At 46.8% G+C, this 23,998-nt stretch overlaps 2 protein-coding genes across 2 annotated transcripts; both read left to right on the top strand.

Annotated features, from left to right (window-relative positions):
• On the top strand, positions 1–7,892 carry LOC310915715 (cytochrome P450 2K4-like; the record flags this gene model as incomplete). Its single annotated transcript, XM_083872802.1, has 9 exons — positions 1–198; positions 2,380–2,542; positions 2,704–2,853; positions 3,769–3,929; positions 4,396–4,569; positions 5,074–5,215; positions 5,749–5,936; positions 6,423–6,564; positions 6,939–7,892. 9 exons carry the CDS (start codon positions 1–3, stop codon positions 7,124–7,126), a joined length of 1,506 nt encoding a protein of 501 aa, XP_083728928.1. The 3' UTR covers positions 7,127–7,892.
• A 3,112-nt stretch (positions 7,893–11,004) lies between these two features.
• LOC310915531 (cytochrome P450 2W1-like) lies at positions 11,005–20,493 on the top strand. The gene is made up of 9 exons (XM_083872478.1): positions 11,005–11,298; positions 13,249–13,411; positions 15,235–15,384; positions 15,476–15,633; positions 16,057–16,230; positions 17,209–17,350; positions 17,741–17,925; positions 18,395–18,536; positions 19,140–20,493. Exons 1-9 carry the CDS (start codon positions 11,101–11,103, stop codon positions 19,328–19,330), a joined length of 1,503 nt encoding a protein of 500 aa, XP_083728604.1. The 5' UTR covers positions 11,005–11,100; the 3' UTR covers positions 19,331–20,493.
• The last annotated feature ends 3,505 nt before the right edge of the window (positions 20,494–23,998 follow it).

The following is a 23,998-nucleotide window of genomic DNA, read 5'->3' as shown; positions in this document are numbered from 1 at the left end:
ATGGCCCTGCAGAGTTTCCTGCAGTACCTGGACTCCAGCTCGCTGCTCTGTTTGGCAGCAGGGCTGTTTGCTCTCCTTTACTTTCTCTCCAGCTCCAAGAAGTCAGTTTGCAATTTGCCCCCTGGGCCACGACCTCTTCCTCTGCTCGGGAACCTGAATGTGGTGGACCTGAAAAAGCCGTTCCAGTCGCTGACAGAGGTAGGGGCTGAGCGAGCAGGCAAGGGGCAAATGTGCAATTCCTGAGAGGAGAAATGCACCTGGGAAAACAAAGATTTTGCTTTGTGTGAAGGGCAGCAATGAGATATGTGGCACATAGGCAGGCTGGCAGAACAACTTTACCTTCAGAGATGCACACACACATGCACACACATTTATATTTATATATATGAATATAATACGCACAATCCTTTCTGTATACACACTCAAGCATAGACCACCCACCCCTTGCAATCTACTCCAAATTGTTGGTGTTTTGAGCCCTTCAGAGGCTGCAGGTAGAAGACTTGAGTTTGCCAGGCTGCTGCCATCAAGAGATGTCTCACTGCCACCAGACCTCTAGGGAGGGTGGGTGGATGGAAGGGATGAAGCAAGAAAAGGTATCATCCCTTCAGCAGAGGGAAAGGGGATGCCCTATGCACACTTTTCCCCAAAACTAATTATATCTCTGCAATGCAAAGCACAACTCTGCCTTCCTAGCCCTTCCCCTGCACACATTGCCCAGGGTGGTTGAGGACTTGATGCATGGAGTTTATATGTCTAGCTAAACAAATTGCTTTTTCTTACACAGCTCCATGGATACTTATATTTCGAAAAGAGAGAGAGAGAAAAAAAAAAAAAGATTTAAATATTAAAAAGCCAAGGGCAATGTTTGTTTCAGAAAGTGTCTGATGCATTCCTGTAGGGACCTGGGGACAATTCAGTGGGAATTCAGATTTTATCCTGTTGCTGTAGAGATAACTGAGATGTTGTGAGGGATCTGTTGCATGCCCTGTGTGTGCTGCTTACTGGACACTATAGTGGGGGAAAAGTCATCCCCAGAGAACTCCTTCAGCCACTTGAACATCTGCAGTGAGAGGGCAGTGCAGACACTGCAGTCCTCCAGTTAGCTGTAGAAGAAAGGGCATCCTGTGCTGCCAAAGTACAGAATTGCTACAGCAGGCACACAGTGCTCATCTGCCTTGATTTATGGGGCAGAGGATTGTGTAGAGATCAGTTCTGATGGGCTTCTGGCCCTGAGCTCCCATCTGATCCTGGGTATGTTTGAGAACATGGGTATGAAACTATGAACTATTTTTGGCAGTACTGGGGGATTTTCTGGTACAAGCGGCACATGATGGCACCAGACTAATTACCTATAACCTACCAAGAGGCTTTATTTGGGCTTTCAAGCCTGCCACATCCAATACTTGAGCAAAAGCAGAGAGGATGCCAAGAAGCACTAATGCAAGGAGATGGCCAAAGGGAGGCTTGGAGGCAGCTGTGATTCCCTGCCCCTGGCTCTGGCACACACTCTGTGAGCTGCCAGGGATGAAAGAACCAGTGCTAATGTTATCTCCCAAGCCGTCAAACCACTGTTTGATGAAAACAAATTCAATTTGTCTGCCGTAATAACAGGAGCTGCTTCTAATCTGAAATTCAATTTGTGGAATCTATCTAATGCATAGAAAATGGTGAGCCAGGCACATCAGAAACAAGAAGACATTTGGAGCGGATGGCTTGCAGTGTGTTTAAACGAAGCCTAAAATACCAAGTGAATGATTAGCTTGTCAAAGCCACCTTTCTGGGTAACAGATGATTCATTTTTAATTTGCTATAAAAGCCTAACGCTCCTGTGACATTATCTATCAGAATATGCTTCCTAGTTGGATTCAAGTTTCTGGTGGCCAGCAAATAATTCTGTGATGACTGCAACACTACCCACCTTGCCATAATTAGAGACAAGTGCTGTCCTGAATGAAAGAGTTATTGTCTGGCTTTGTTTTTGCAGTGTTTGTGGCTTCAGCCTCAAAGGTGTGTGCACGCCCACTTGCCTCAGGTCACCAGCACTACAATAAACAGGCCTGCCTGCTCCAGCATTCTCTAACCAGCCTCCCAAGGTGGTATTGCTTGCCTGTTACTGCAGAACACCACAGGAATGCAATGGCACTTTACTGACTCCCCTGATAGGAGCAATGATAGCAGACACCTTGTTGTGCAAACGGTGCAAGAAGAGATGCTGGCAATCGATAACTGTTGCTCACTACTTGAATTACAGGAGCACCTGGAGACATCAGGGAGGGCTGGGAGGCTCCTTTTGGTCTAGAAACCACCTAGAGTGGCTAGTACTAGTGTTTGAGTCCAGATCTGGCTTTGAATGAACATATTTATTCACCTTGACAGCTCTCCAAGATATATGGCAACGTCTTCACGGTGCACTTTGGACCCAGGAAGGTCGTGGTACTGGCTGGGTATGAAACCATCAAGGATGCCCTTTTAAATCATGCTGAGGAGTTTGGAGAGAGGGCAGAAATACCCATATTTAGGAAAATGACACAAGGAAATGGTAACTGACCTTTTACTTGGATAAGTTTTGTCTCTGTTCATTATATTCTCACAGCAGAGAGTGTCCTCCTACACATCACTTTTTGTGATCTTAGGAGGTACCAGTGTGTAAGAATGTTAATGAACCACAGGTGCCATAAGGATGTTACACCTTTATTTCAGGCATAGCATTCAGCCATGGAGATCTATGGAAAACCATGAGAAGATTTACCTTGTCCACACTGCGAGATTTCGGAATGGGAAAGAGAACCCTTGAGATACGAATCCTGGAGGAAGTAAATTCCCTTATCAAATATTTTGAATCCTATCATGGTGAGTGTCAAGTCTTTCCTCCAGAGACAGAAAACAGGTCAAGCAGAACAATAAAGATTAATGAAAGTTTAACTTTTAGCAAATAGTATCTTGTGGTTAAAGTTCAGCATACAGTAGGTTATTGAACCAAGGCCTTAAAACACTGAAACAGAGTTCCCTGCTATGAATTCTGGGTGGGGAATGAGGTGTTGGGAAAGATGGGACAGGAAGGGCTTGCGGGTATGATTGCCTGGCAAGAAATACTGCAGATGTAAAACCTGTGAGTGAAATAGAAATGAAGGCCAGCTTTGAGATGTGATCATGGCAGGCAGGAAGATGGTGATTAGCTGGAAATAGGTTGAAGGACAGAAAACAAAAGGACCCAAGGGTGCAGCCCCTCTCTGCCCTGCCAAGGCATCAGGGAAAAAGTAGATAAGAAAAGTAGTCTTTAGAGTTTAGAATATAGAATGATATGGTAATATAGCAGTTCTCATAGGCTGCATGCAAAGGTTGTAGATTTTGTATCTCACACCGGTTGGTCACTGTAAATTAGAATATTCAACACAAAAGGAGATATAATGTGTTGTAACAAGGTCCTTGACTTCTTACCTCTCTTACCTCTCTCTCTCTTACTGCTCTGACCCCTGCACTCTTCTTACCTCTCTTACCCCTCTTAGCTCTCTTAGCTCTTTTACCGCCCTTACCTCATACTCTCTCTTTGGGGCTTCCCTCCAGCCCAGGCGGGTGGCTGAAGGCAAAGCCCTCTTTACCCACGACCCTTGCAATAAAACCACGTGTTCCTAGAATATCTCAGGTCTGCAGAGTTCCTTCTCCCTGCCATCCATGGATGCTCCTTTCCCAACAACATTTCCATAGGAAACCAGACTGAAACAAGCATAGTCATTTTGTCATTCGTTTTCATTGCTTGAAATACAGGGAAACCGTTTGATACGAAAATGATACTCAACAATGCTGTATCCAATGTCATCTGCTCTATATTGTTTGGAGAGAGGTTTGAATATGATGATCCAGTATTTCTAACTTTGTTGAAGCTGATAAATCAAAATACTAAGCTGCTGGGCTCCCCTATGGTGCAGGTAAGAGCTGATTTTTATGCTTTAGCTGTTAGTTCTTTTGGGGATATCTGGTTTCCTGGGTTTGTTCTCCTGATCTCCTACATCTTGCTTCTTGAGAACAAGAACATTATCACCCAGCCTGTACAGAACACATCTGTGGTTCTGTATCTGCAATGCACAGATTCCCAGTCTCCTGCATTTTGTCAGTGAAGCTTATTAGTAAAAGAAAAAAATGATCCCAAAGTCTTCACAAAAGGAACAACTTTACCCTCTTTGAAGAGCAGAAGCACAATCCCAAACCTGCCTCCTTAAATTACAGAAAGAACACTCTATTTGTGCAGGAATTCAGAATTCCTTGGACTGTAGAAGGGAGAGGAATTACAGCCTCCAATGTCAGGGCATAGGACAAGGGACCAACAGTGTGATTTGAGATACCAGTGTGTGTTCAAAAATGACAATTAACATTAAGACCTCTCTTGCTCCACAGTTATATAACTTCTACCCATCCCTTGGATTTCTGTCTGGAGCTTCCAAGACTGTGCTACAAAATATCAGTGAACTGAATGCTTTTCTCCAGAAGCTCTTTGAGGAACACAAAGAGGACCTTAATGAAAATGACTTAACAGGCTTTGTCGATGCCTTTCTGGTGAAGCAAAACCAGGTACTTTAAAGCTGACTTATTCTTAGGACTTACCCTTAGCTCTGACTTATTCTTAGGAGTGGCCATCTGTCAGGGACTGGGAGTAAGTGGAAACAGAAGAGCTGCAGTGAGCAGAATATATCAAAGCTCATGCTCCAAGTGAGCTGTGCTGTATTTGCTCATGGCCCCATTGGAACTGCTGGTTAAAGGGATTTAGTTGTCCAGATGTCCCACGAGGGTGAAATAACTTACCACTCAGCAAACATAAGGAGGAGATCATCCCAAACCTTCCTGCAAGAATGGTACAGTGACAGATAAACTGTGTTTGGATCTCTATCTAGACCCGAGGATTACACACATGGTTGGGACCAGACAAATTCCACATAGCATAGGCCCTAAAATTAGGAGACCAAATGTTTAGTTTTCCAGCACATATAAGCCACAGAAAGGTAAAATGCAGATAAAAATGCTGGCAACACAGTCACATATGGGTATCACCTGCTGTATTACCCACATGTTTTGAAGGAGTCAAAGAAACAACACACTGCATTCAGCAATGGAAACCTGATGTTTTCAACCCTGGACCTCTTTGCTGCTGGGACTGAGACTACATCCACTACTGTGCGCTGGGGGCTGCTTCTGATGATGAAATACCCAGAAATTCAGAGTAAGGAGGACAAGTCTCTCGTACAATTTTTTTGTTGAATGCTTAAGGCTTTGGTTGTGAAAGGGAGTGGAACTCATTCAGTGTTGCCTAGAGTAATTATTCTGAGTGCTCTGAGAGAGATAACAACCATTGACTTTGTAAAGGAATTTTATTCAGCTGGATTGCTGAATAAACCAGCCCAGCCAAGTGGGAGAGGCAAAGGGGCAGCCTGCAGCAGTAAAGATCCCCCATGACCTGCAGCTATGGGCTTACGTCACTAAAGGTCTCCTCAGGAGCTGATTCTGATCTGGTTTCTGTTGAAGGTTATGGAGTAACAAAGGTGTGTGATGACAGTCAGGCATGAGATGGACTGTAGTGACTCCATTGTAGCTCAACAACAAACCTGAAAAAACCACACCATGCCCTGACTTAGCCACTTCTGCCCTTCCCAGATATTTACAGTTTTCCCTTTTGTTCATCTCTGCCAAACTGGTAGCCATTTCAGTTGCAAGATGAGATTGTTATCAGCTTCTTAATCCTTTCCTCCCTCCAAGGAAAGATTCAGGAAGAAATGAACCGTGTCATTGAACCAGGAGAGCTGCCTAAGTTGGAGGACCGGAAAAAAATGCCTTATACAGAAGCAGTAATACATGAAATACAAAGGTTTGCCAATATTGTCCCCATGGGCGTATCAAGATCGACTCCCAGAAATGTGAATTTCCGAGGCTATGTGATTCCTAAGGTGAGCTCTGAGGCTGGCACCTTATGCTGCACAGATTCCTCACTTTCTTTAAAGCACATGAAGCAACACATAAATAACTAAAGACACAGTGATGCATGGTTTAATCTGTGCTGTGACCCTTTGTATTGCATCCAGGATAATTATTATAAACATACAATAGATTGTGGTCTGGTACAGTTGTTTGAATTGTGATTAACCAGAAATTTAATTAAATCCCACTGGTTTGAATCTTTTATGTCAAATGTGGGACCTCTACCCTAGCACCTTTGTTGAAAGCTCTGACTCTGTAAGAAAGGAATGTTTTATGGTCCAAAAAATAAAAAACAGCAGTTACTGAGAACAGACAGAGCCACAATGGGGCAGAGAAATTTCCCCAGTTCTATTTGTCATGTCTTATTTGCCTCTTCACATTAGGAAAAAGAACACAGTCTGGGCTCAAGTAAGGGCGTGATCTCCTCTTCCATGAGTTTCTTTAATCCCTTTCAGGGTACTGAGATTATCCCACTGCTGACCTCTGCTCTGAATGACGAGCTACACTGGAAAACCCCAGATCAGTTCAACCCTTCGCATTTCCTGGATGCCAATGGGAACTTCATTAGGAGAGAAGCATTTATTCCATTCTCCATAGGTAAGATGGGTGTGGGTGCAAGGCAAATGCCAGTTCCCCCTGATTTCAGGAAAGTAGGAAAGCCAGGGACACAGAACAGAGGGTAAGGGATTTCTGGTCATTTCTCCTATCCACCTGTAGGGAACCACCTCTTCTTTGGGAGGGATGGGAGACACAGGCTTACTCACAGTCACTGAGCAATTTCATATATCTACAGACTTCTTTGTAGTTTGAGACCAAATCAGTAGCACCTCCAATATACAGAGAAAAGGAAGGGAAAATTTCCTACCTCAGCAGCCTGCTCTCCCAGACTGTGCTTCCAGTTTAGAAGGTCTCAGACATCAACACTAACAGTTACAGTGCTGATCAGTAACTTCTCCCCTGGTTGCTTTCAGGACGAAGGGCTTGCCTTGGTGAAGGACTGGCCAAAATGGAGCTGTTCCTCTTCTTTTCGGGCTTGCTCCGAAAATTTGTTTTCCAGCCCCCTGCAGGAGTGGATAAGTCAGACCTGGATCTCACTGCTGATGTCGGCTTCACCTTGACTCCCATGCCTCACCTGGTTTGTGCTGTGCCCTGTGAATGATCAAACAACACAGCATTAGAGTAGTGAACACTTCAAGCTTTAAAGCAAATCTAGCCACAGTGGGGAAAAGCTGTCCCTGAGCTTTAGGGGAACTGTTCTTTTCTCTCAATCATGACATTCTCTCCAACAGCTCTTGCAATGTCTGTATAATGCAAACCCTTCAGACAGCTCTGAGTTCTGCTCTCAGAAACTGTGATTCATTCCTGGAACAGCACACCAGAGATGCTGTTTTCAGGATGGTTTGAAAGAGTGAAATGCCTTCAGACCTCCTCTGTAGGTGTTATCCATCAGAGCTCTCCCCTGACAGCCTCTATGGGAATTTCTCAGCCCAAAGTCCAAGCCCTATAGCAGAGCTGATTATCAATGGCCCAGATGGAGACAAGAGACACTCAAAGGACCTGGAAATCTCCTCAGGATGGTTGTTCAGCTGAGCCTCAGACTGAGCTTCCATTGTGCCATACGACCTGCCTTATCTTTATCACAGAGTCCCAGACACAAGGGTGTAACATGGGCTGATGCCAAGACCCAGGGACGGGACAGTTATCAGAAAACATCTTAGTGGTTTTGGAAGTGGGTTCTTTCCAACTCACACCAGGCACTTTATGCTGAACAGCCCATTTATGATGGGGCCAATTGAGCAGCGTTCTGCCTCTGCTAAGAAAGGCATTTCTACCACTCCCTCCCCTCTCCTGGCTTCATGCTGGCTCTGGCACTTATCTAATCCCTTATTGGGCTGTCTTAGATCCCTAAACTGGCAGAAAATGAGCAGCCATGGTAAGGGAAGAGTTTCTGAATCCGCGCTGCTGAAGCGATACAAGCCTGTGGCAGTGTGAGCTGAGGCTGGGCAGCAGGACTGCCACGCTCCACTAGAGAGCTGGGAGAGACTCAGCCCCCAGCTCCACTTGCACCTCAGCAGCTGTACTTGCTCTGTAGACCTTCCCTACCCTTCACAGAAAGAAAGGATCCTTCAGGGAATGAATCAGCTGCCTTAAGGTTGTCATTTCTCTCTGCACTGACTGATGCAGAGTGAACCAACATCCACATGCTCCTAATTCCAAACTTCAGTCTCAATTACCAGGCATGTTGTGATGAATAGGGACAGTATTGTCCATTTGACTGAAAATGGGGCGGTTATGGTAAACCTACAACATAAAACTAAAGTCACTGTCATCTAATACTGAGCTGTGCTTCAAAAAGGAGAGAGAATATGAAAGGATGACAAAGTTTGGCAGCCTCTGGCCAAGACACTGACTCTCCTCACTAGCTTTAGTTCACACAACTAAAGGCAGCACTCTAATAGTGATTCTGTACCTTCTCCTTGTTGCACTTGGGGGCTGTACCACAGGCCCAGCTCCAGCTCCTGGGCACAGCTCAGGGAGTGCTCAGCAAGCTCTGCCACAAGGAAGCCTCTGCTGCTGCGCTTGCTTGCGTTTGTTTTGCTGTTGCTCTATTTGCAGTCTAACTATTGCAAGCCTGACCTTATCACCTACTTAATCATTAAATATTTTGTTTTGTTGCTGTTGATCTATCTGGTGTGAAAGTATGAAGTCGATTTCAGGTCAAACTGATAAAGCTGGGCTGCACCACCCTCAGTAGCCCAGCACGAGAGAGGTGAGCACGGGGATCTGTGGGCAGCCTGCAGCCAGGACATGTTCACCAAGAGCTGAACTCACAGCCACAAACACCTCAAAGGAAATAGCTGGACTTCTAACTCCAGAAAATCACAACTGTTGTGTGAGGCAGGACATGGCTCTGCATGGCTCTCTGATGTGGCCCCTTTCTTGTGTCTCGTGCCCTTGCTTACAAGGAACCCATCACAGTAAATGCCAGCAGGAGTTATCCAAGGCTGCATTCTGGGATACACTGCTGGTCAAGAATGGGGCTGGCAGGGAAGGTGCAGAGATTTTGGGGGATTTAAGTTAAAGGATGCAGGGCTGGTGTTTTAGTGACCCAGGCTGGCTGACTGGCAGTGGTGTGGTTGCCTTTGAGTGGCTGATACCCAATGCTCCATGTCACAGGTGGTGGCAGAATGCCACATGGGCACCATGGATGGAGGACCACCGGGCCACGAGCACCCTGAGGGGCCTGGCTGCCCCAGGAATGCACCCAGAGCAGTGTCAGTGCCTGGCAGGTGTTTTGTGCTGGGCTCTGTGTGCTCAGGCAGGGCAGCACGTAGCCGCGCGGCTCCGGAGCGAAACACGTACCAGACACATTAGTGAGACAGGAATTTCTTGTCATTGCAAGACTTTTACTTACCTTTGTCATTTTAATGCATTGCACTCAGCCTGGCTTGAAAAAAAACAAACCACAATACACTCCCCCTGGCTTTTCAGAGATAATTTAAGTCTCTTTCTGAAAGGCCTTTTTATGAATTCAGAGGCTCCCAGGGCCAGGATGAAATACCAGCAGAGCAGCAGCAACACGTAACTTTTGCCCCACAGGGTGCTGCTGGTCCAAGAAAACCCTGCAGAAACAAACATTTTGCCCAGACACAGAGCATGTGCCATTGCAAGTTCTCATCACAGTGCCCACGTTCTGCATCCTGCGCCAGCTGTGATCCTTCCTGCCTGTCTTTACAGCCCCTCTGCCTCTTAGCTCATGGAGCAGGCAGGGCTGAGTCATCCTAGGCATGCTCTGGGGGAAACCATTGCCTCCAGCCCATTTCTTGGAAACTAATAAAAAAATAAATCTCAGAAATGTTGCGACACACTTCCTGCTTCTGCTTCTGGGTGGCTGCTGTGCTGTAACATCCCCACACCACACAGGCAGCTCCAGTGAGTGCCCAGCAGACTTTCACTCCAGGACCTTGCTGACCATGCCCCACTCTGGATCAGATCCACTTCCTTCCTTGACTTCTTTGCATCTTCAAGGCTGAGGGCCCATATTTGCTGAATAATGGCCTTTATATGATCTAACCTTCGGACACATGTACCTTTAACCTTATGCTTCCTCATCATGTAAGACAGCCCTTTCTTCCCTGAATGATCTTATTCCTTTGGCTGGTTATGCCAAACTTCCTCCTGAAAACCACTATTCAACCAAGTAGACCTCAATTATTTTCTACAAGGCTTAAGCCTTTATGAGGGATGCAAGCTCCAGGTATGTTCAACTTAAAATCATTCCATTCTCTTGTCTTGTTCCACTTCTGGAGCCTGCTAGGTCAGCTGGCTTCATTAACTTCATTAACTTCTTCCCTCTATCCCTTAGAAGCTGCTCTTGCAAAAATGAAGTCCTCCCAGAAGTTTCAAATCTAATTTTGTCTTTCCATTGCACTCACGAATCCACTCATGATCACTTGATCCAAGCTAATTTTCTGTGGCTAGCTATTACATGTCTTCTACCTCAGACACAAAGTCTGAAATCACATCCCTCCCGGGCAGTTCAGAGCTGACTTTATGAAGAAGTTTATGGGCTACAACCCCCCAGGGATAGTTGGGCTTTACCATTATTAACAACCTTTGATCTCCACTTGACATCAAGAAAGCCATAGTCTCCTGTAACAATACTGATCTTTCTCTCTAATAACATGGAGATCTCAAATCCTACCTGAACCTGATTCTGGAGGTTCTAATAGGATTCCAAGAGCCTTTTTATTTCCCTGTGTCAGCAGAGTGCTTGGAGGGTCATAGTACTGCTAATGAAGAACCTTGAGGTCTCGGGAGGAGGAGGAGGTTATAGAGGAATGCCAAGCACCTTTTCCCATGTATATGTTCTTGCACACACATGCATGGGTTTGTAATTTGAAACTCTCTTTACTTCTGGACAGGCTTTGCAAACTGCTTAGACCACATTCTCTGAGGTGTTTAAAGAGGGTGGAGTATGCAGTATTTATTTAGGTACTCTACAAACCTTAATAAGAATTGAGTGCTTGTAGCAATTGCAGAGAGCAAACAGAGAGCCAGCTGGCAGAAACTGAACAGTGCCACTGCATTTTTATTGCTTCTAACCCCAAAACCCAGATTATTTTTTTCAAAATGTCTTTTTTAATTTCATCTCTCTCTGATCCTACATTAGTTTGTCTGCTGTGTGCAGCAGTATTATTAGCAGTAGCCTATTTTTCAGCTGGCTATAAAAATTCAGCTTTTAAATTACCTCCTGGTCCAACTCCTCTTCCGATCATTGGTAACCTGCACTTGGTGGATCTTAGAAGGCAAGATAAATCACTAATGAAGGTAGGACAAAAAACCCTAACCCAGACCCTCATAGATTTTAAAGCTGCCTGGGATGTATCAGTGAGAACTTTTTGTATTTTTAAATTCAAACTAAATTGTGAAGGTGTGAAAATTGCTTTATAATATCTGTCTGGGCTTCTTCTAGTCAATGTCTGTGTTGATGCAATGTAATTTAGGAGCAATCAACCATTTAAAAAAGACCTCTGGGTAATACGGGATTTCTTCATGTAATTGTGATGATGTACATGAAGTCTATAATGCTTGTGGGATTTGAAATATTAATTTGACAGCTTGGACACCTAGAAATCTTTTAGAGCATTAGGATATAACTAACATGAATTAAATTGCTTCCCTCCCCTATGCCCCGGAGATGTGGCAAGAGGAATTCCACAATGCACTGACCCCAAATCTGCCGCCTGATCCAGGCACTCCATTGTACAATCCCTCTCCTTTTGAATGAATGGGATACGGTTAAAGTCCAGATGGCAGTGCAAGGGAGAGATGGGGAAGCCGTGCTGGGGAACCAGAGTGAATTACCTGTGAGCTCTGGCACTAACCTGGAATGAAGACACCTTACCCCGCTGGCGGCAGCGAGCTGTCCGTGTGTGCAGGACAGGGCTGCTCCTGGGCTGGGGATGGATCCCTGGGGATGGATCCCTGGGCTGGGGATGGATCCCTGGGCCGGGGATGGATCCCTGGGGATGGATCCCTGGGCTGGGGATGGACCCCTGGGGATGGATCCCTGGGCTGGGGATGGATCCCTGGGGATGGATCCCTGGGCTGGGCATGGATCCCTGGGGATGGATCCCTGGGCCGGGGATGGATCCCTGGGGATGGATCCCTGGGCTGGGGATGGATCCCTGGGGATGGATCCCTGGGCTGGGGATGGACCCCTGGGGATGGATCCCTGGGCCGGGGATGGATCCCTGGGGATGGATCCCTGGGCTGGGGATGGACCCCTGGGGATGGATCCCTGGGCTGGGGATGGATCCCTGGGGATGGATCCCTGGGCTAGGGATGGATCCCTGGGGATGGATCCCTGGGCTGACCCTCGCTGGGGTCACGGGGACAGGCAGGGGGGGTTCACAGCCGGGTGTGCGGGGCCCCTGTGAGCCCAGGGCTCAGCAAACAGGGCCGTGCTGCGGGACAGGCGGGGGTGCCGCTGCCGTGGGTGAGGCCCCGGCACCTGGAGCTGCTCCGGGCGCTGTCAGGGCTGGGGTCAGTTTACCCAGCAGGGCTGGGCAGACGCTGCCGCAGCCTCGGAACGGCGCTTTGGAATTACCTCCGTGTGCTTTTGTCCCTTGCCGGGCTGTGCTTGGTGTTGCCTGTGTTTGCCTTCTTTCTGGGATTACTCCACAGGGGTTATCCGTCCACCTCACCCCACGGAGAGCTAAAAGCGATGTTTGCACTAAGCTGCTGGCACCGCCCGGGGTTTGCTGGGTGGGCACTGCAGGGTGCCCCCTTTGTCCTGTGAGAGGGACACTGCTCCTCTGGGCTGCAGCAGGATGCACGAGGGCTTTAGTACATGAGGAGCATCAGGCCAAAGCTTTCCTCTGTGACAGCATCATTATTTGCCCTGAACTATCTTCTCTTTTTTGGTCTTTCTCCAGTTTTCCAAATTCAGCCGCCATTTGGGGTCCAGTTTTTCAATGTTTTTTTGTTTGTTTGTTTTCCATTTATTTTCTCCATAACAGCAAAACCAGATTAGTGATGCACTGATGGGGTGGGGGCTCCTTCATGGCAAGAAACCTGAATTCCACACATCTGTACAAAATGCCTCGTGTTTGACCGTGAGGAGCTCTGGCTCCCAGGTGCCCCTCTGCAGGCAGTGGCTCTGCAGCCATTCCCAGCAGGACACCAGGATAAAAAATGTCCCTTCAGACAGCCAGAGGTGCTGCTCCCTGCATGCTCCCTCCCTCCCTCACCATCACTGCTCACCTCTTTTTCCAGCTTGCAGAAAAATACGGCCCCATCTTCACGCTCCACTTTGGGTTCCAGAAGGTTGTGGTCCTGACCGGGTACGAAGTTGTGCGAGAGGCGCTTGTGAACTACACAGAGGAGTTTGTAGACAGACCATCCATCCCAATATTTGACCAAATTCAGAATGGAAACGGTACTAGAGCAAGGAGAGGGGGGGATGGGAGGGACGACGTCGCTTAGTGCCCGTGATGATGGTGATGGTGATGATGATGAGGCACAGCCTAACTGTGCATCCCTGCAGCCCAGCTTTTAAACATCCCTTGGGCCCTTCTGAAGCCAAGTGACAGCAAACATTTGGCCTTTCTTGCATGCAATGACTCCTGACCTTCCATCATTTCTGCTGATGCTCTTGCAGCCCATCCATATCCAAACAGCAGAGTGGTGGGAGGAGTGGGATTTTTGAAGGCACTGTGGTAGCTCTGGGGTTAATCTCTGTGAGATGTCTGCTGGCTCGCTGTCACCACCACGTTTATGAACCCTCTGCACATTTCCAGGAGACTTTGGACTGCCTGGCTTGGCTGTTCAGAGCTGTGGGGTTTTTCCCTTTCTCCCACACCTTTGCCTCCCCACAAAAGTCCTCAGGTTGACCAGCTTGAAACAGGTTCAGGCAGAAGCAAGAGGCTGAGGCTGGAAATTCATCCCCACAAACAATCCCATAGTTTTTCCAAGGTAACTTTCCACCCCTGACTATTTCAGAGGACTTTTTGCTTTGCCCATCCTCTGCTTCATATGAGGCTTTAGCTGGGAGAACCAAAAGGCAGCTTTATATGCTGGTCACAGGCTGAAGTTGGGATTGGAATTAGAAATTAAATTACCCAGCCATAATGTCAATAGATGAATTTATTGCTACATAAATAAAAGGAATTAATGAGAAAAAAAGGTATTTTTTAGAGCTAATTTACATGTAAAGCATCCCTCTGGGAGACTATCAGTGTTGCATCATAAGTCCTTTCACATTTACCTTCTCAGCCCAAGTCTGAGGCACTCAGAGGTGACCCAAAGATAGAAGTTCTCAGAGGCTGTTAAGCAACAATGGTCACAAATTTTCCCATGAAACATTTTTTTCTTCAGAAAATGCCAATTTGTTGACTGTGAAGGTGCTCTCAGAAAGGGAATGATCCAGATGAAATTGCATAAATTAAAGAAAAATTAAAAATTGAAGTTTAGAAATTTGCTTTGACATTTTTAGAGCAAAAGGTTTTTTCTATCTAAATTAAAACTACACTTCTTTAAAACAGAAAAGCAAACATATTTAAAAGCCTCACAGCCACGATGAAGATGTGAAGTGCTGGCATTCAGCTTTTCAACTGACCACAATCTGAGATAGTTTTTGGATTATTGACCTGACTTTTTCTTCACAGCACTCTGACAGGATGAAATACCCATCCCTGCTTGGAGGTGCTAGAGGTCATCGTGGCATGAGCTCAGAAACCTCCACAAAAATGTCAGTATTTTTGCCACTGCTGAAAATACAGCACTATAGAATCTCTATAAAACAGTTTAGGTTTGAGGAGAGTGAATTATCCCATCCCATCCCACACAGATAAATTACCTTTATGACTAGAATAGGATGAAGGAGAAGCTTCAGAGACACAAGGTGCTTGAAGCCCTAGACTTGCAACCAGCAAGGTCAAAAATGTCCCGTGACTGAGTCAAACCAACATCTCCCCCCAGCTCTACAGCCAACCCATACTGGTCTGAAAGCCACACCTGCCCATCTGCCCCTCAGGAGAGGACTGGGGTAACTGGGCTGGGAGGGAGCTTGCTGTTCCCAAACCACAGTGGGAACGGAGCTGAGAGGATGCACAGAAAGGGGAGACTTTTAGTCCCTAAATCCTGTGAAAACAGGCAGCAGAAACACCCGTGGAGCTCCCTGCTCCCCCAGTGCCCTGTTTGGTTTGGTGTGGGGGGCTCCTCCGTGGCCTGAGCCCAGCACATTTCCCATGGGCTGTCCAGGTCTGTTCTTCTCCATCGGGGAGCTGTGGAGGACCACGCGGAGATTCACCGTGTCCAGCATGCGCAACCTCGGCATGGGCAAACAGATGATCGAGGGCAGGATCTTTGAGGAGCTTCACTTCCTCATCGAGATGATCAAATCCTTCAAAGGTGAGCTGGGGATGATCCCAGGGCTGCCCAGCCCCGTGTGTGTCACAGCTGCTCCACGTCTCACAGCTTTCCCACCCTGCTCCTGCCGCAGGAGAACCTTTCAGGCTGCCGTCCTTCAACTGCGCTCCCATCAACGTCACCTTCATCCTGCTCTTTGGGGACAGGTTTGACTACAAGGACCCAACATTTCTTACTCTTTTAAAACTCATAGATGAAGTTATGATTCTTCTGGGATCCCCAAATTTAAACGTAAGTAACCTGTCCCACAGATAAACAAATTTTTTTTACGCTGGCACGTGAGCCACACCAACCATAGGATTTGCTACAGCAGCTTTCAAATGTTCAGAACCAGCCATTACACCTAAAATGTGACAGTTCCCCACGTGCCACTTTGGTCACCAAAATCTGCCAGATTCCCCTTGCCTACTTTCCTTTTGACCCATCCTGTACATCTGTGTGGAGCTAAAGGAGAACTGAACTATGGTTATTTTAGCTTATGAAAATCTGCCTGGGAAGTCCCTGGGATGCTGAGATATTGCTACTAAAGACAAAACTCAGCTGATACATTGCCCCTTAGGAAAAAGCTGTTTCAGCATGTGCCAAGGCAATTCTGTGTGATTCTGTGTGGTATTTCTGCAGGCCTAATGCTTCTCTTTTTTAATTTCTCATTAGTACTTCAATTTCTACCCATTCCTTGGATTTCTTTTTAAAACCCACAAGATCATGCTCAAGAAAATTGAAGATGTGCGTGCCATTTTAAGGCAATACATGAAGGCAAGCAGGGAGGATATCAATGAGAACAGTGTGAGGAGCTACATCGATGCACTGATATTCAAGCAACAAGAGGTATTGGACTGCTTAGCTCTGCTGGCTGTTTGCAATGTCTCCTTTGGATTTTCTAGCTAAAAGAGTTGCTGAGTCTTGATTTCAGTCATGTCATGTAAATTTAGTGAAATACATGCTGTTACTCCAGTGGTATTTAAATCAGATGCCAGGCTCTTAAAATCAGTACATTTTTCTATCAAAATTAAGATACAAAAGCTACTCTCAGTCCACTCCTGAAATAATAACACTGATAATGTGAGATCAACTACTCGCTCCTTGTAGAAAATGCATGAATTCACATGAAAGCTGACTCTGCCTTTCTTTTTATGAAAACAAATCAATTAATCATTGATACTGTTGCTCCATCAAGATGAATGATCCCCTTAAAGTACTTGTATGATAAATTATCAGTACAAGTCCCAACCCTGCCTTGCATCTTACTTAGCAGAGGCTCGGCAGTTTCACACATCAGTTGATTTTATTCAACACAAAATATTTGGGCTCTGAGCTTTTTCTTCTTTCCAGCTGGATCCAGGCTGACCTTAGGCACTAAGTTTTCTACTCAGCTATGTGGAGGAGGAGTTAGCACAGTTCTAAAGCCAAGGCAGAAATGGCCTGAAAGGTGAATTTGATCATAGTTGGGGATTCAAACCTGGCCATGGGCAGGAGTCACTCAGAGGTAGGATTGAATCTGCTTCTGTACAGGGCAGAGACCAGGCTCTTTCCAAACCTGCAAGGCTGAGTCTGAACAGCTCTGGGTTTCAGCCTGCGTTCAGGGGAGATGGGTGTTGAACCAAAACTCTCCTCCAAACCTTCCACCTGCAGATTCCACATCTGGTGGATGCTGAGCATTCAAGATCATTCAAGTCCATTTTATCACCCAGTTCACAAACACAAGACAACAGCCAGCTGTGCTGTAGGTTATGCAGCACTTCCTGAGCTTGCTGAATATCCAGACTGATGATTTTATGACTTTTCTTACCTCTTGTGCTTTTCAAGGAGAAGAACAAGAAAGACAGCCTCTTCCATGATGACAACTTAATGGCATCCATACTTGACCTGGTCATGGCTGGAACAGAGACCATTGCCACCACACTCCAGTGGTCCATCCTCCTCATGATGAAATACCCAGAGATTCAAAGTGAGCAGCTTTTACCTACTCCATCCATGGCAAGGCTTAAATCGGGAAGAAAGAGGCCTGCCCTCAGATCCACAGCAGCTCTTTTCTCTTAAGAGCTGCCCTAGCTCTCCTCTGTGATGAACTCCTAATGTAACTAGGTGCTGATCAAAGTCACAATAAAATAGCCCCTTTGACTTGCTAGGATGAGTGGAGATCAGAGTATGATGCTGAGGAAACAACCCACCCACATCCTGAATTCAACACAGAGCAGGGAAACCCACACTGCTGCTTTAAAAATCCTCTCTCTCTTCAAACTCTGGAAAAATGTTTTGTTTTTTTCCCACCAAACCAAATCCAAGGAGGGAGTTAGCTTCCTTGCTGGGACACATCCCTTTTGTTTGTTCCTTCCAGAAAAGGTTCAAGAGGAGATTGGGAGAACAGTCAAGGCTGGGAGCTGGGCCACGTACGAGGACAGGAAGAACATGCCCTACACCAACGCAGTGCTGCACGAGGTGCAGAGGTTCATCACCCTCCTGCCACACGTGCCCCGCTGCACTGCTGTGGACACCCACTTCAGGGGCTACTTCCTTCCCAAGGTAGGTATCTGCTCCCTCTCAGGAGCACAAAACCCTCCCCAGAGCCACTGGAGAATGGTTTCCTTAGAGGGAAATACAGGACAGAGTCCAAAACCATCCTCAGAAGAGTTTCTGTATTGAGCCCAGAGTGTGTCATAGGACTCAGTCCAGTCCCTCCCTTCCTCACTCCATGAGCAGCCCTGGTTTACCTCCTTGCAGCCTTCTGCACAGTGAAGTATCTGCCAGAGAACTTGCAGGATCTTACCTTCCACTTGAGGTTTCCACAGCACCATGTGGAGTTTGCCTCCAATCCTTGGCACTAGTGGGAAAATCTCACTGATGTCTCTCTGCTGGATGATGAGATAAAACCCTCATGGTCTCCACCTACCCCAGGGGGAGCAAATCTCCTGGGACACTCAAAGTCTGTGTGAGAAAATGAACCAAAACAGCACTTTGCTATCTTTTGTATGTTTGTGTACTTTTCTTCCAGGGTATAATTGTAATCCCATCCCTTACCTCAGTGCTGCTGGATAAGACACAATGGGAGACACCACATCAGTTCAACCCCAACCACTTCCTCGATGCTGAAGGGAATTTTGTGAAGAAAGGAGCTTTCCTGCCCTTCTCCACAGGTAACTAAGGGTCTGACCTGCACAGAGCTGGGGCTGTGGCAGGGCCATTTCATTACAAAATGCACTAATGGGGTTTTCACGTCTAAATACTGCCCTGAACTCAGTCCATAAGCAACCAGACAACGGAATGGAATCAATTGTTCTGCATCTGGGCAAATGGCTGCTCTCAGAGCACAGATCTCCCACTGCTAAATATAGCACAAAGAAGGGTAGTAAAGAAGAAACACTCTTATCTAAAAGTGGTATGTGAGGATAAATTCCACAGGAAAAGTGACTTTCAAACTATTCCACTTTGGAAGGGGGTGGCATTCTTCTATCAGGCTGCTTTCCAAAAGCAAGGGTTAAAGATGCTGAGAGGGCTGGAAGAGCTTAGGAGAGGAGAGGGCACACCATAAACATATAATAACTGTAAGGTGGCTGTAGCCTGTGCCAAAAGAGACCAGACAGGAACCTTTAGCAACATAGGCCCCTCTACTCCAAAATGCTTTAGTGCATTTCAAGGTTTCCCTCCTGCTCCCATTACAACATCTCAATGCTAACCTGTCCATGGCAAACATTGCAGCTGGGTTTTCCCACCAGGTGAACACTCTGCTCTACCCACAGGGCGACGGAACTGCATCGGAGAAAGCCTGGCCAAGATGGAGCTGTTTGTCTTCTTTGTAGGGCTGCTCCAGACATTCACTTTCCGACCCCAGCCAGGAGTTTCAGAGTCTGACTTGGACCTCACTGTGCCCCAAACGACTTTCACATTGAGGCCTCAGCCTCAGGCAACCTGTGCCATCCTGCGGGAATAACCGTGGCCTTGTCCCAGAGCTTTGGGCTCCAAGACCCCAAATCTGCTCAAACTCACCGTCCCCCCATCCTGCCACACCACCACATCCCCTTCCCACTGTCTCCATCCACTCCCCTCCACTGCTCCATCCCCCCAAGGGCTGCTCTGTGCTCTGTGCTGTGGGGGAGATGCAAACACAAACACGGTGCTGACAGTCACACCCCACTCCTCAGCACAGACCCTGCACGGGGCTGGTGAAGGGACCAACCTGCTGTGCTGCCAGAGGGGATGCAGCCCATGGGTTCACCATGTCACAGAAATCTGCCTGGAATCCTGAGGAAGAACGAACCACAGCATGCAGGAAGCTGCAGAAAGACATGGTGTGTCACAGGCTGGAGCCAGCCATAGACACCTCCCGAGCCTTTCCATAGCTCACCACAAAATCCTACCAGAATTTCACCCCGCAGGCAGCCAAGACAAACACCAAGAGTGAAAAAACTGATGGGTTCATGTGATTTGAGGACAAAAAGTAATTTCTGCCTTGGACCAGTGTCCTGGAAGATGTCCCAGAGTCTGCAAACCTGTTCAGATAAGCAAGTGCTGCTACCAAGCTCAACACTGCTCCCCAGTCGGAGTGAAACAGGAGCTGCATTTCTAAGTTTGCAATTTAAATCATGAGGCCACGTGAGATTTGCACCAGCATCCAGTCATAAAGGGCTAATGACACAGAAAAATAAACTACACCCACTGCTAGATTTACACATCTCTGTCCTTCCTGACCTTGTTAAATAGCAGCAAAGACTATCCCTCTCTCCAGATATCCTGGTTAATGTTAAGAGCCTATACCAGCAGTTTCATTCTGCTGTTTGGGATTGTCTGGCCTTTGGAACCAGCCACAAAACTCCGCTGCAAATGCAGTCTAATTTCACAGTGCCTGTTTTGCACACACACATGCACAGGGAAGGGGATCATGGATTAAATGAGAGCTGGTTTTGGTTGGCTTCCTTCCCTCTGTAGCTCAGCCTGGCTGTTGTCTCTATCTGTGGCACTCTTACATGCCATCATATTCCACAACTTTATTCCAGCTGAGGCAATTTTCCATCCATTTATCTGCCTGTGACTTCCCACTCCTCCAAGTGCATTTTCTAATCATGTGCTTTATCATATTGTTTGTTTCCTCTTCATGGGAACCCAATAAAGTTTTTATCCCATGTCCTCATTACATTTCCTATGCCTGGCACCCAACTTTGCAGCACACAGAACTGCAAACACCATGAAACATCCCGAGCCCAGAGTGACAACAGATACCATGTTAGATTTATCTCATGGGTGAGAAGTTCTGCATATCCTCAACCTGGTAACCACCAGCCCAACAGCAGACCCCTCATAGCTGCAGGGTGGTGTCACCAGGGCAAATTCCTCAGCTATGGGCTGTGAGTCAGCCCTGGGGACAGCCTCAGTTCTTCATTTCTTTGCCTCTTGCTTGCAGAGGTTGAATTAAATGCTGTCACCTCAGCCTCCCTGGTGCTGGCCCTCTGCTTTGGATGGGAAGGCAAGGAGAGACAGGTAAAGCAACTGGGGAGCAAACCACATATCAGCTCTGTGAAGGAAGTCTTGGTCATGCTGAAATAAAAAGAAGGACTCTGGCCTTTGGCTTCAAAAAGGCCAGGACTGTTCCTATTTTAACTCTTCAAAAATAGTGTGAACTCGGTAGTTAGATAAGGCGGCAGTGTAGTGCCCTGGGGAACAGCACTGAGCTGGGCTCAGCTCTGCACAAATTCACTGGTGGAACCTCAGACCTGCCCCCTGCCACGGGCTCTCGGGTTCTTGGCTTTGAAGGAGAGAGATGAGTCCCTTCCTCCATGGCACAGCAGCCTTCAGAGCTGCAAACATCCATGGAAAACAGGTTCCTTTGATTCCTTTGAAAAAATGCATCCTGGTTGTGCCTGTGTCAGCAGAGGGATAGAAGTGATCCCTCCCCAGCACACTGAATTACACAGCTGAATGTATCCCCACTAAACAAAATGCCTGTCTCCCGTTTAATTGCTCAGCCAAGCGATGGCAGAACATTGATTATGACTCAGCTATCTATTTATCTAGCAGAAAACATTGGCTCTCAGAGGTGAAAATACCATCTCCACATTCCTCAGCGGCCCTGAGGGTCTTCCCTGTAGCTGCAAAACATGTTTGTGCCTCCCAACTCTCACCTGGATTGGAGGCAAACACCTCGGGGCAGGACAGGTGTCTTGTTTGGAGTCAGATCTGAACAGCACCAACTCACTTTGTGGCTCAGGGCAGCTGTCCCATGGCCCAGCCTGACACCCCAGGGCTGTGTGGTGCTGGGACCAGGGGCTCCTGCCCTGAGAGGGGCAAGGATTCCACCTGCAGCCCCTCTGCGCCGGTCAGAGCAATGAGCATCCCACACAATCTGATTTCTACTTTATTTTTGCCACGAGATGGCACCACGATCCCTCCGAGTCACAGCCAGCCCAGCCCTGTGGTCCTTACCGGCCTAGAACACCCTGCTGGCACAAATTCGGGCTGGGGAAGGAGTCAGAGCTCAGTCTTTAGGGTTTGTGCCCCCTCAGTCCAACTGCCCTCACCTGCTGCAAGGGTTAGGGATCAGTTTTCAGAAGAAATATTTGCACAGTTGAGATTTTGCCATCCCAGAATGAACCAATTCACAAATTGCACAAATTCATCAATTTTTCTACACCACATGGCATTTATCTGCTCTAGGCAGTGGTTGTATGGCCAGCTCAGGACTTCCAGCCTGTGGATCCTGAGGAGGCAGAAAATTGATGAGAGGTGCAAAACAATATCTAAGTGGAGGAGCTGGAATTTGTCTGTGTGTGTGTGTGTGTGTGTGTGTGTGTGTGTGTGTGCCAGGCCCTTCCAGGAGCCACAGGAGAGCCAGGAAGACTCAGGACACCAGTGACCCCTCAGCCCCACTATCCCTGCTCCCTGCTGCAGGTGGGACACTTTCCCAGCCACACTGCCCGGCCCAGGAATGCGGATGCAAACACTTGGAGAAAAAGGGCAAACACAGGCTGATCCAGACTCCCACACAACTGCTCCTCTTGTGAAATATCCACCACGTGGGAGCTGGTGAGGGGTTTGCACCAATGCCACAGGAATTTGTGCACCTCTGTAACTCTGCTGCCTCTTCCCATGCCCGTGGGGAGGGATGTATCTGCCTGGAGAGAGCTGGAAAAGTGACAGTGCCTCTCTCTCACTCTCCAGCAAGGAATGGACTGTAACTGATGAAAAATTTTTTCTTGCTTTTCCTTCAGTACGAAGTATTGAATGTACTAAAATAGGAGGATGATTACCCAAAATTTAAACATTTCCATATGAACAGTCACAGAGCGTGTTCATTAGAGAATAATCTCATCAGCATTTCTGAATAAGGTGCTGCACTAGGAATCATCATATGGGTAAAATCTCTCTTGTTTGAATACCAAAGCATCAATGTAGCTCATCAGGTTGTTCTCATTAATACTCCCTTTCCTTTCCTTTCCTTTCCTTTCCTTTCCTTTCCTTTCCTTTCCTTTCCTTTCCTTTCCTTTCCTTTCCTTTCCTTTCCTTTCCTTTCCTTTCCTTTCCTTTCCTTTCCTTTCCTTTCCTTTCCTTTCCTTTCCTTTCCTTTCCTTTCCTTTCCTTTCCTTTCCTTTCCTTTCCTTTCCTTTCCTTTCCTTTCCTTTCCTTTCCTTTCCTTTCCTTCCCTTCCCTTCCCTTCCCTTCCCTTCCCTTCCCTTCCCTTCCCTTCCCTTCCCTTCCCTTCCCTTCCCTTCCCTTCCCTTCCCTTCCCTTCCCTTCCCTTCCCTTCCCTTCCCTTCCCTTCCCTTCCCTTCCCTTCCCTCCCCTCCCCTCCCCTCCCCTCCCCTCCCCTCCCCTCCCCTCCCCTCCCCTCCCTTCATTTCTTTATGATCACACCCACCTCTTCCACCTTTTTCAGTATCACCTTGGGAGATTTGAGGGGAAATCCAAGGAATGGTTAGATTATTTACCCATAAATTAAACAACTAAAAAGAAAACAGGAAAAAAATCACAAAAAATTAAACTCACCCATTACCTTGTAACACTCAAGTGTCTTAATGGAGCAATCATTTACATGAGCAACCACATAATTTGGTTGGAGTCACTTTTTTGGTAACTAAAAAATTTTAATGTATAAAAGGGCCTCCTCTTAGTTAAAATTCTCTACAGAAATGAATAGGGCCTATCGGACTTGTTTAGATATAGCCTATGAATGTGAATTTTAAAAAAAATACAATTAAGAGAAAGTGATAGTAAACTCATGAAACAATGAAATCACATTTTTAAAGAGGTAATTAAGCAAAAAGATAAAGCACTTTGCAAAGAAACCGCCAAACGTTTAGTAAGCCAAAACACTTCTGGTTTGAAGTTAGATCATAGATTTTATCTTTTGCATGAATTATAAATCAGTTACACTCAGCATTGTTAAATTTCACAGCACAATAAGCAGCTGCACTTTATGTGCAGGGAAGTTACTTACACCATTTCTCAGTGTTATAGATAAACTGGCTGCAGGAGTGGATTCACAAGCTCTTGCTAACTGGCTCAAATTTTTACTGGTTTCTGCAAAACCTGAACCTAGGAACCCCCAAATCCATGTGCAATTGTCCCTAAGACAAGAGGTTAATTCTGGATGTTCACACAGCGTCCA

The sequence above is a fragment of the Zosterops lateralis genome, assembly GCF_965231275.1.
Source record: "Zosterops lateralis genome assembly, chromosome: 15".
Classification (NCBI taxonomy): Eukaryota; Metazoa; Chordata; class Aves; order Passeriformes; family Zosteropidae; genus Zosterops; species Zosterops lateralis.
The sequence above is the reverse complement of the archived record's forward strand: the minus strand, read 5'-3'. Positions and strand labels throughout refer to the sequence as shown.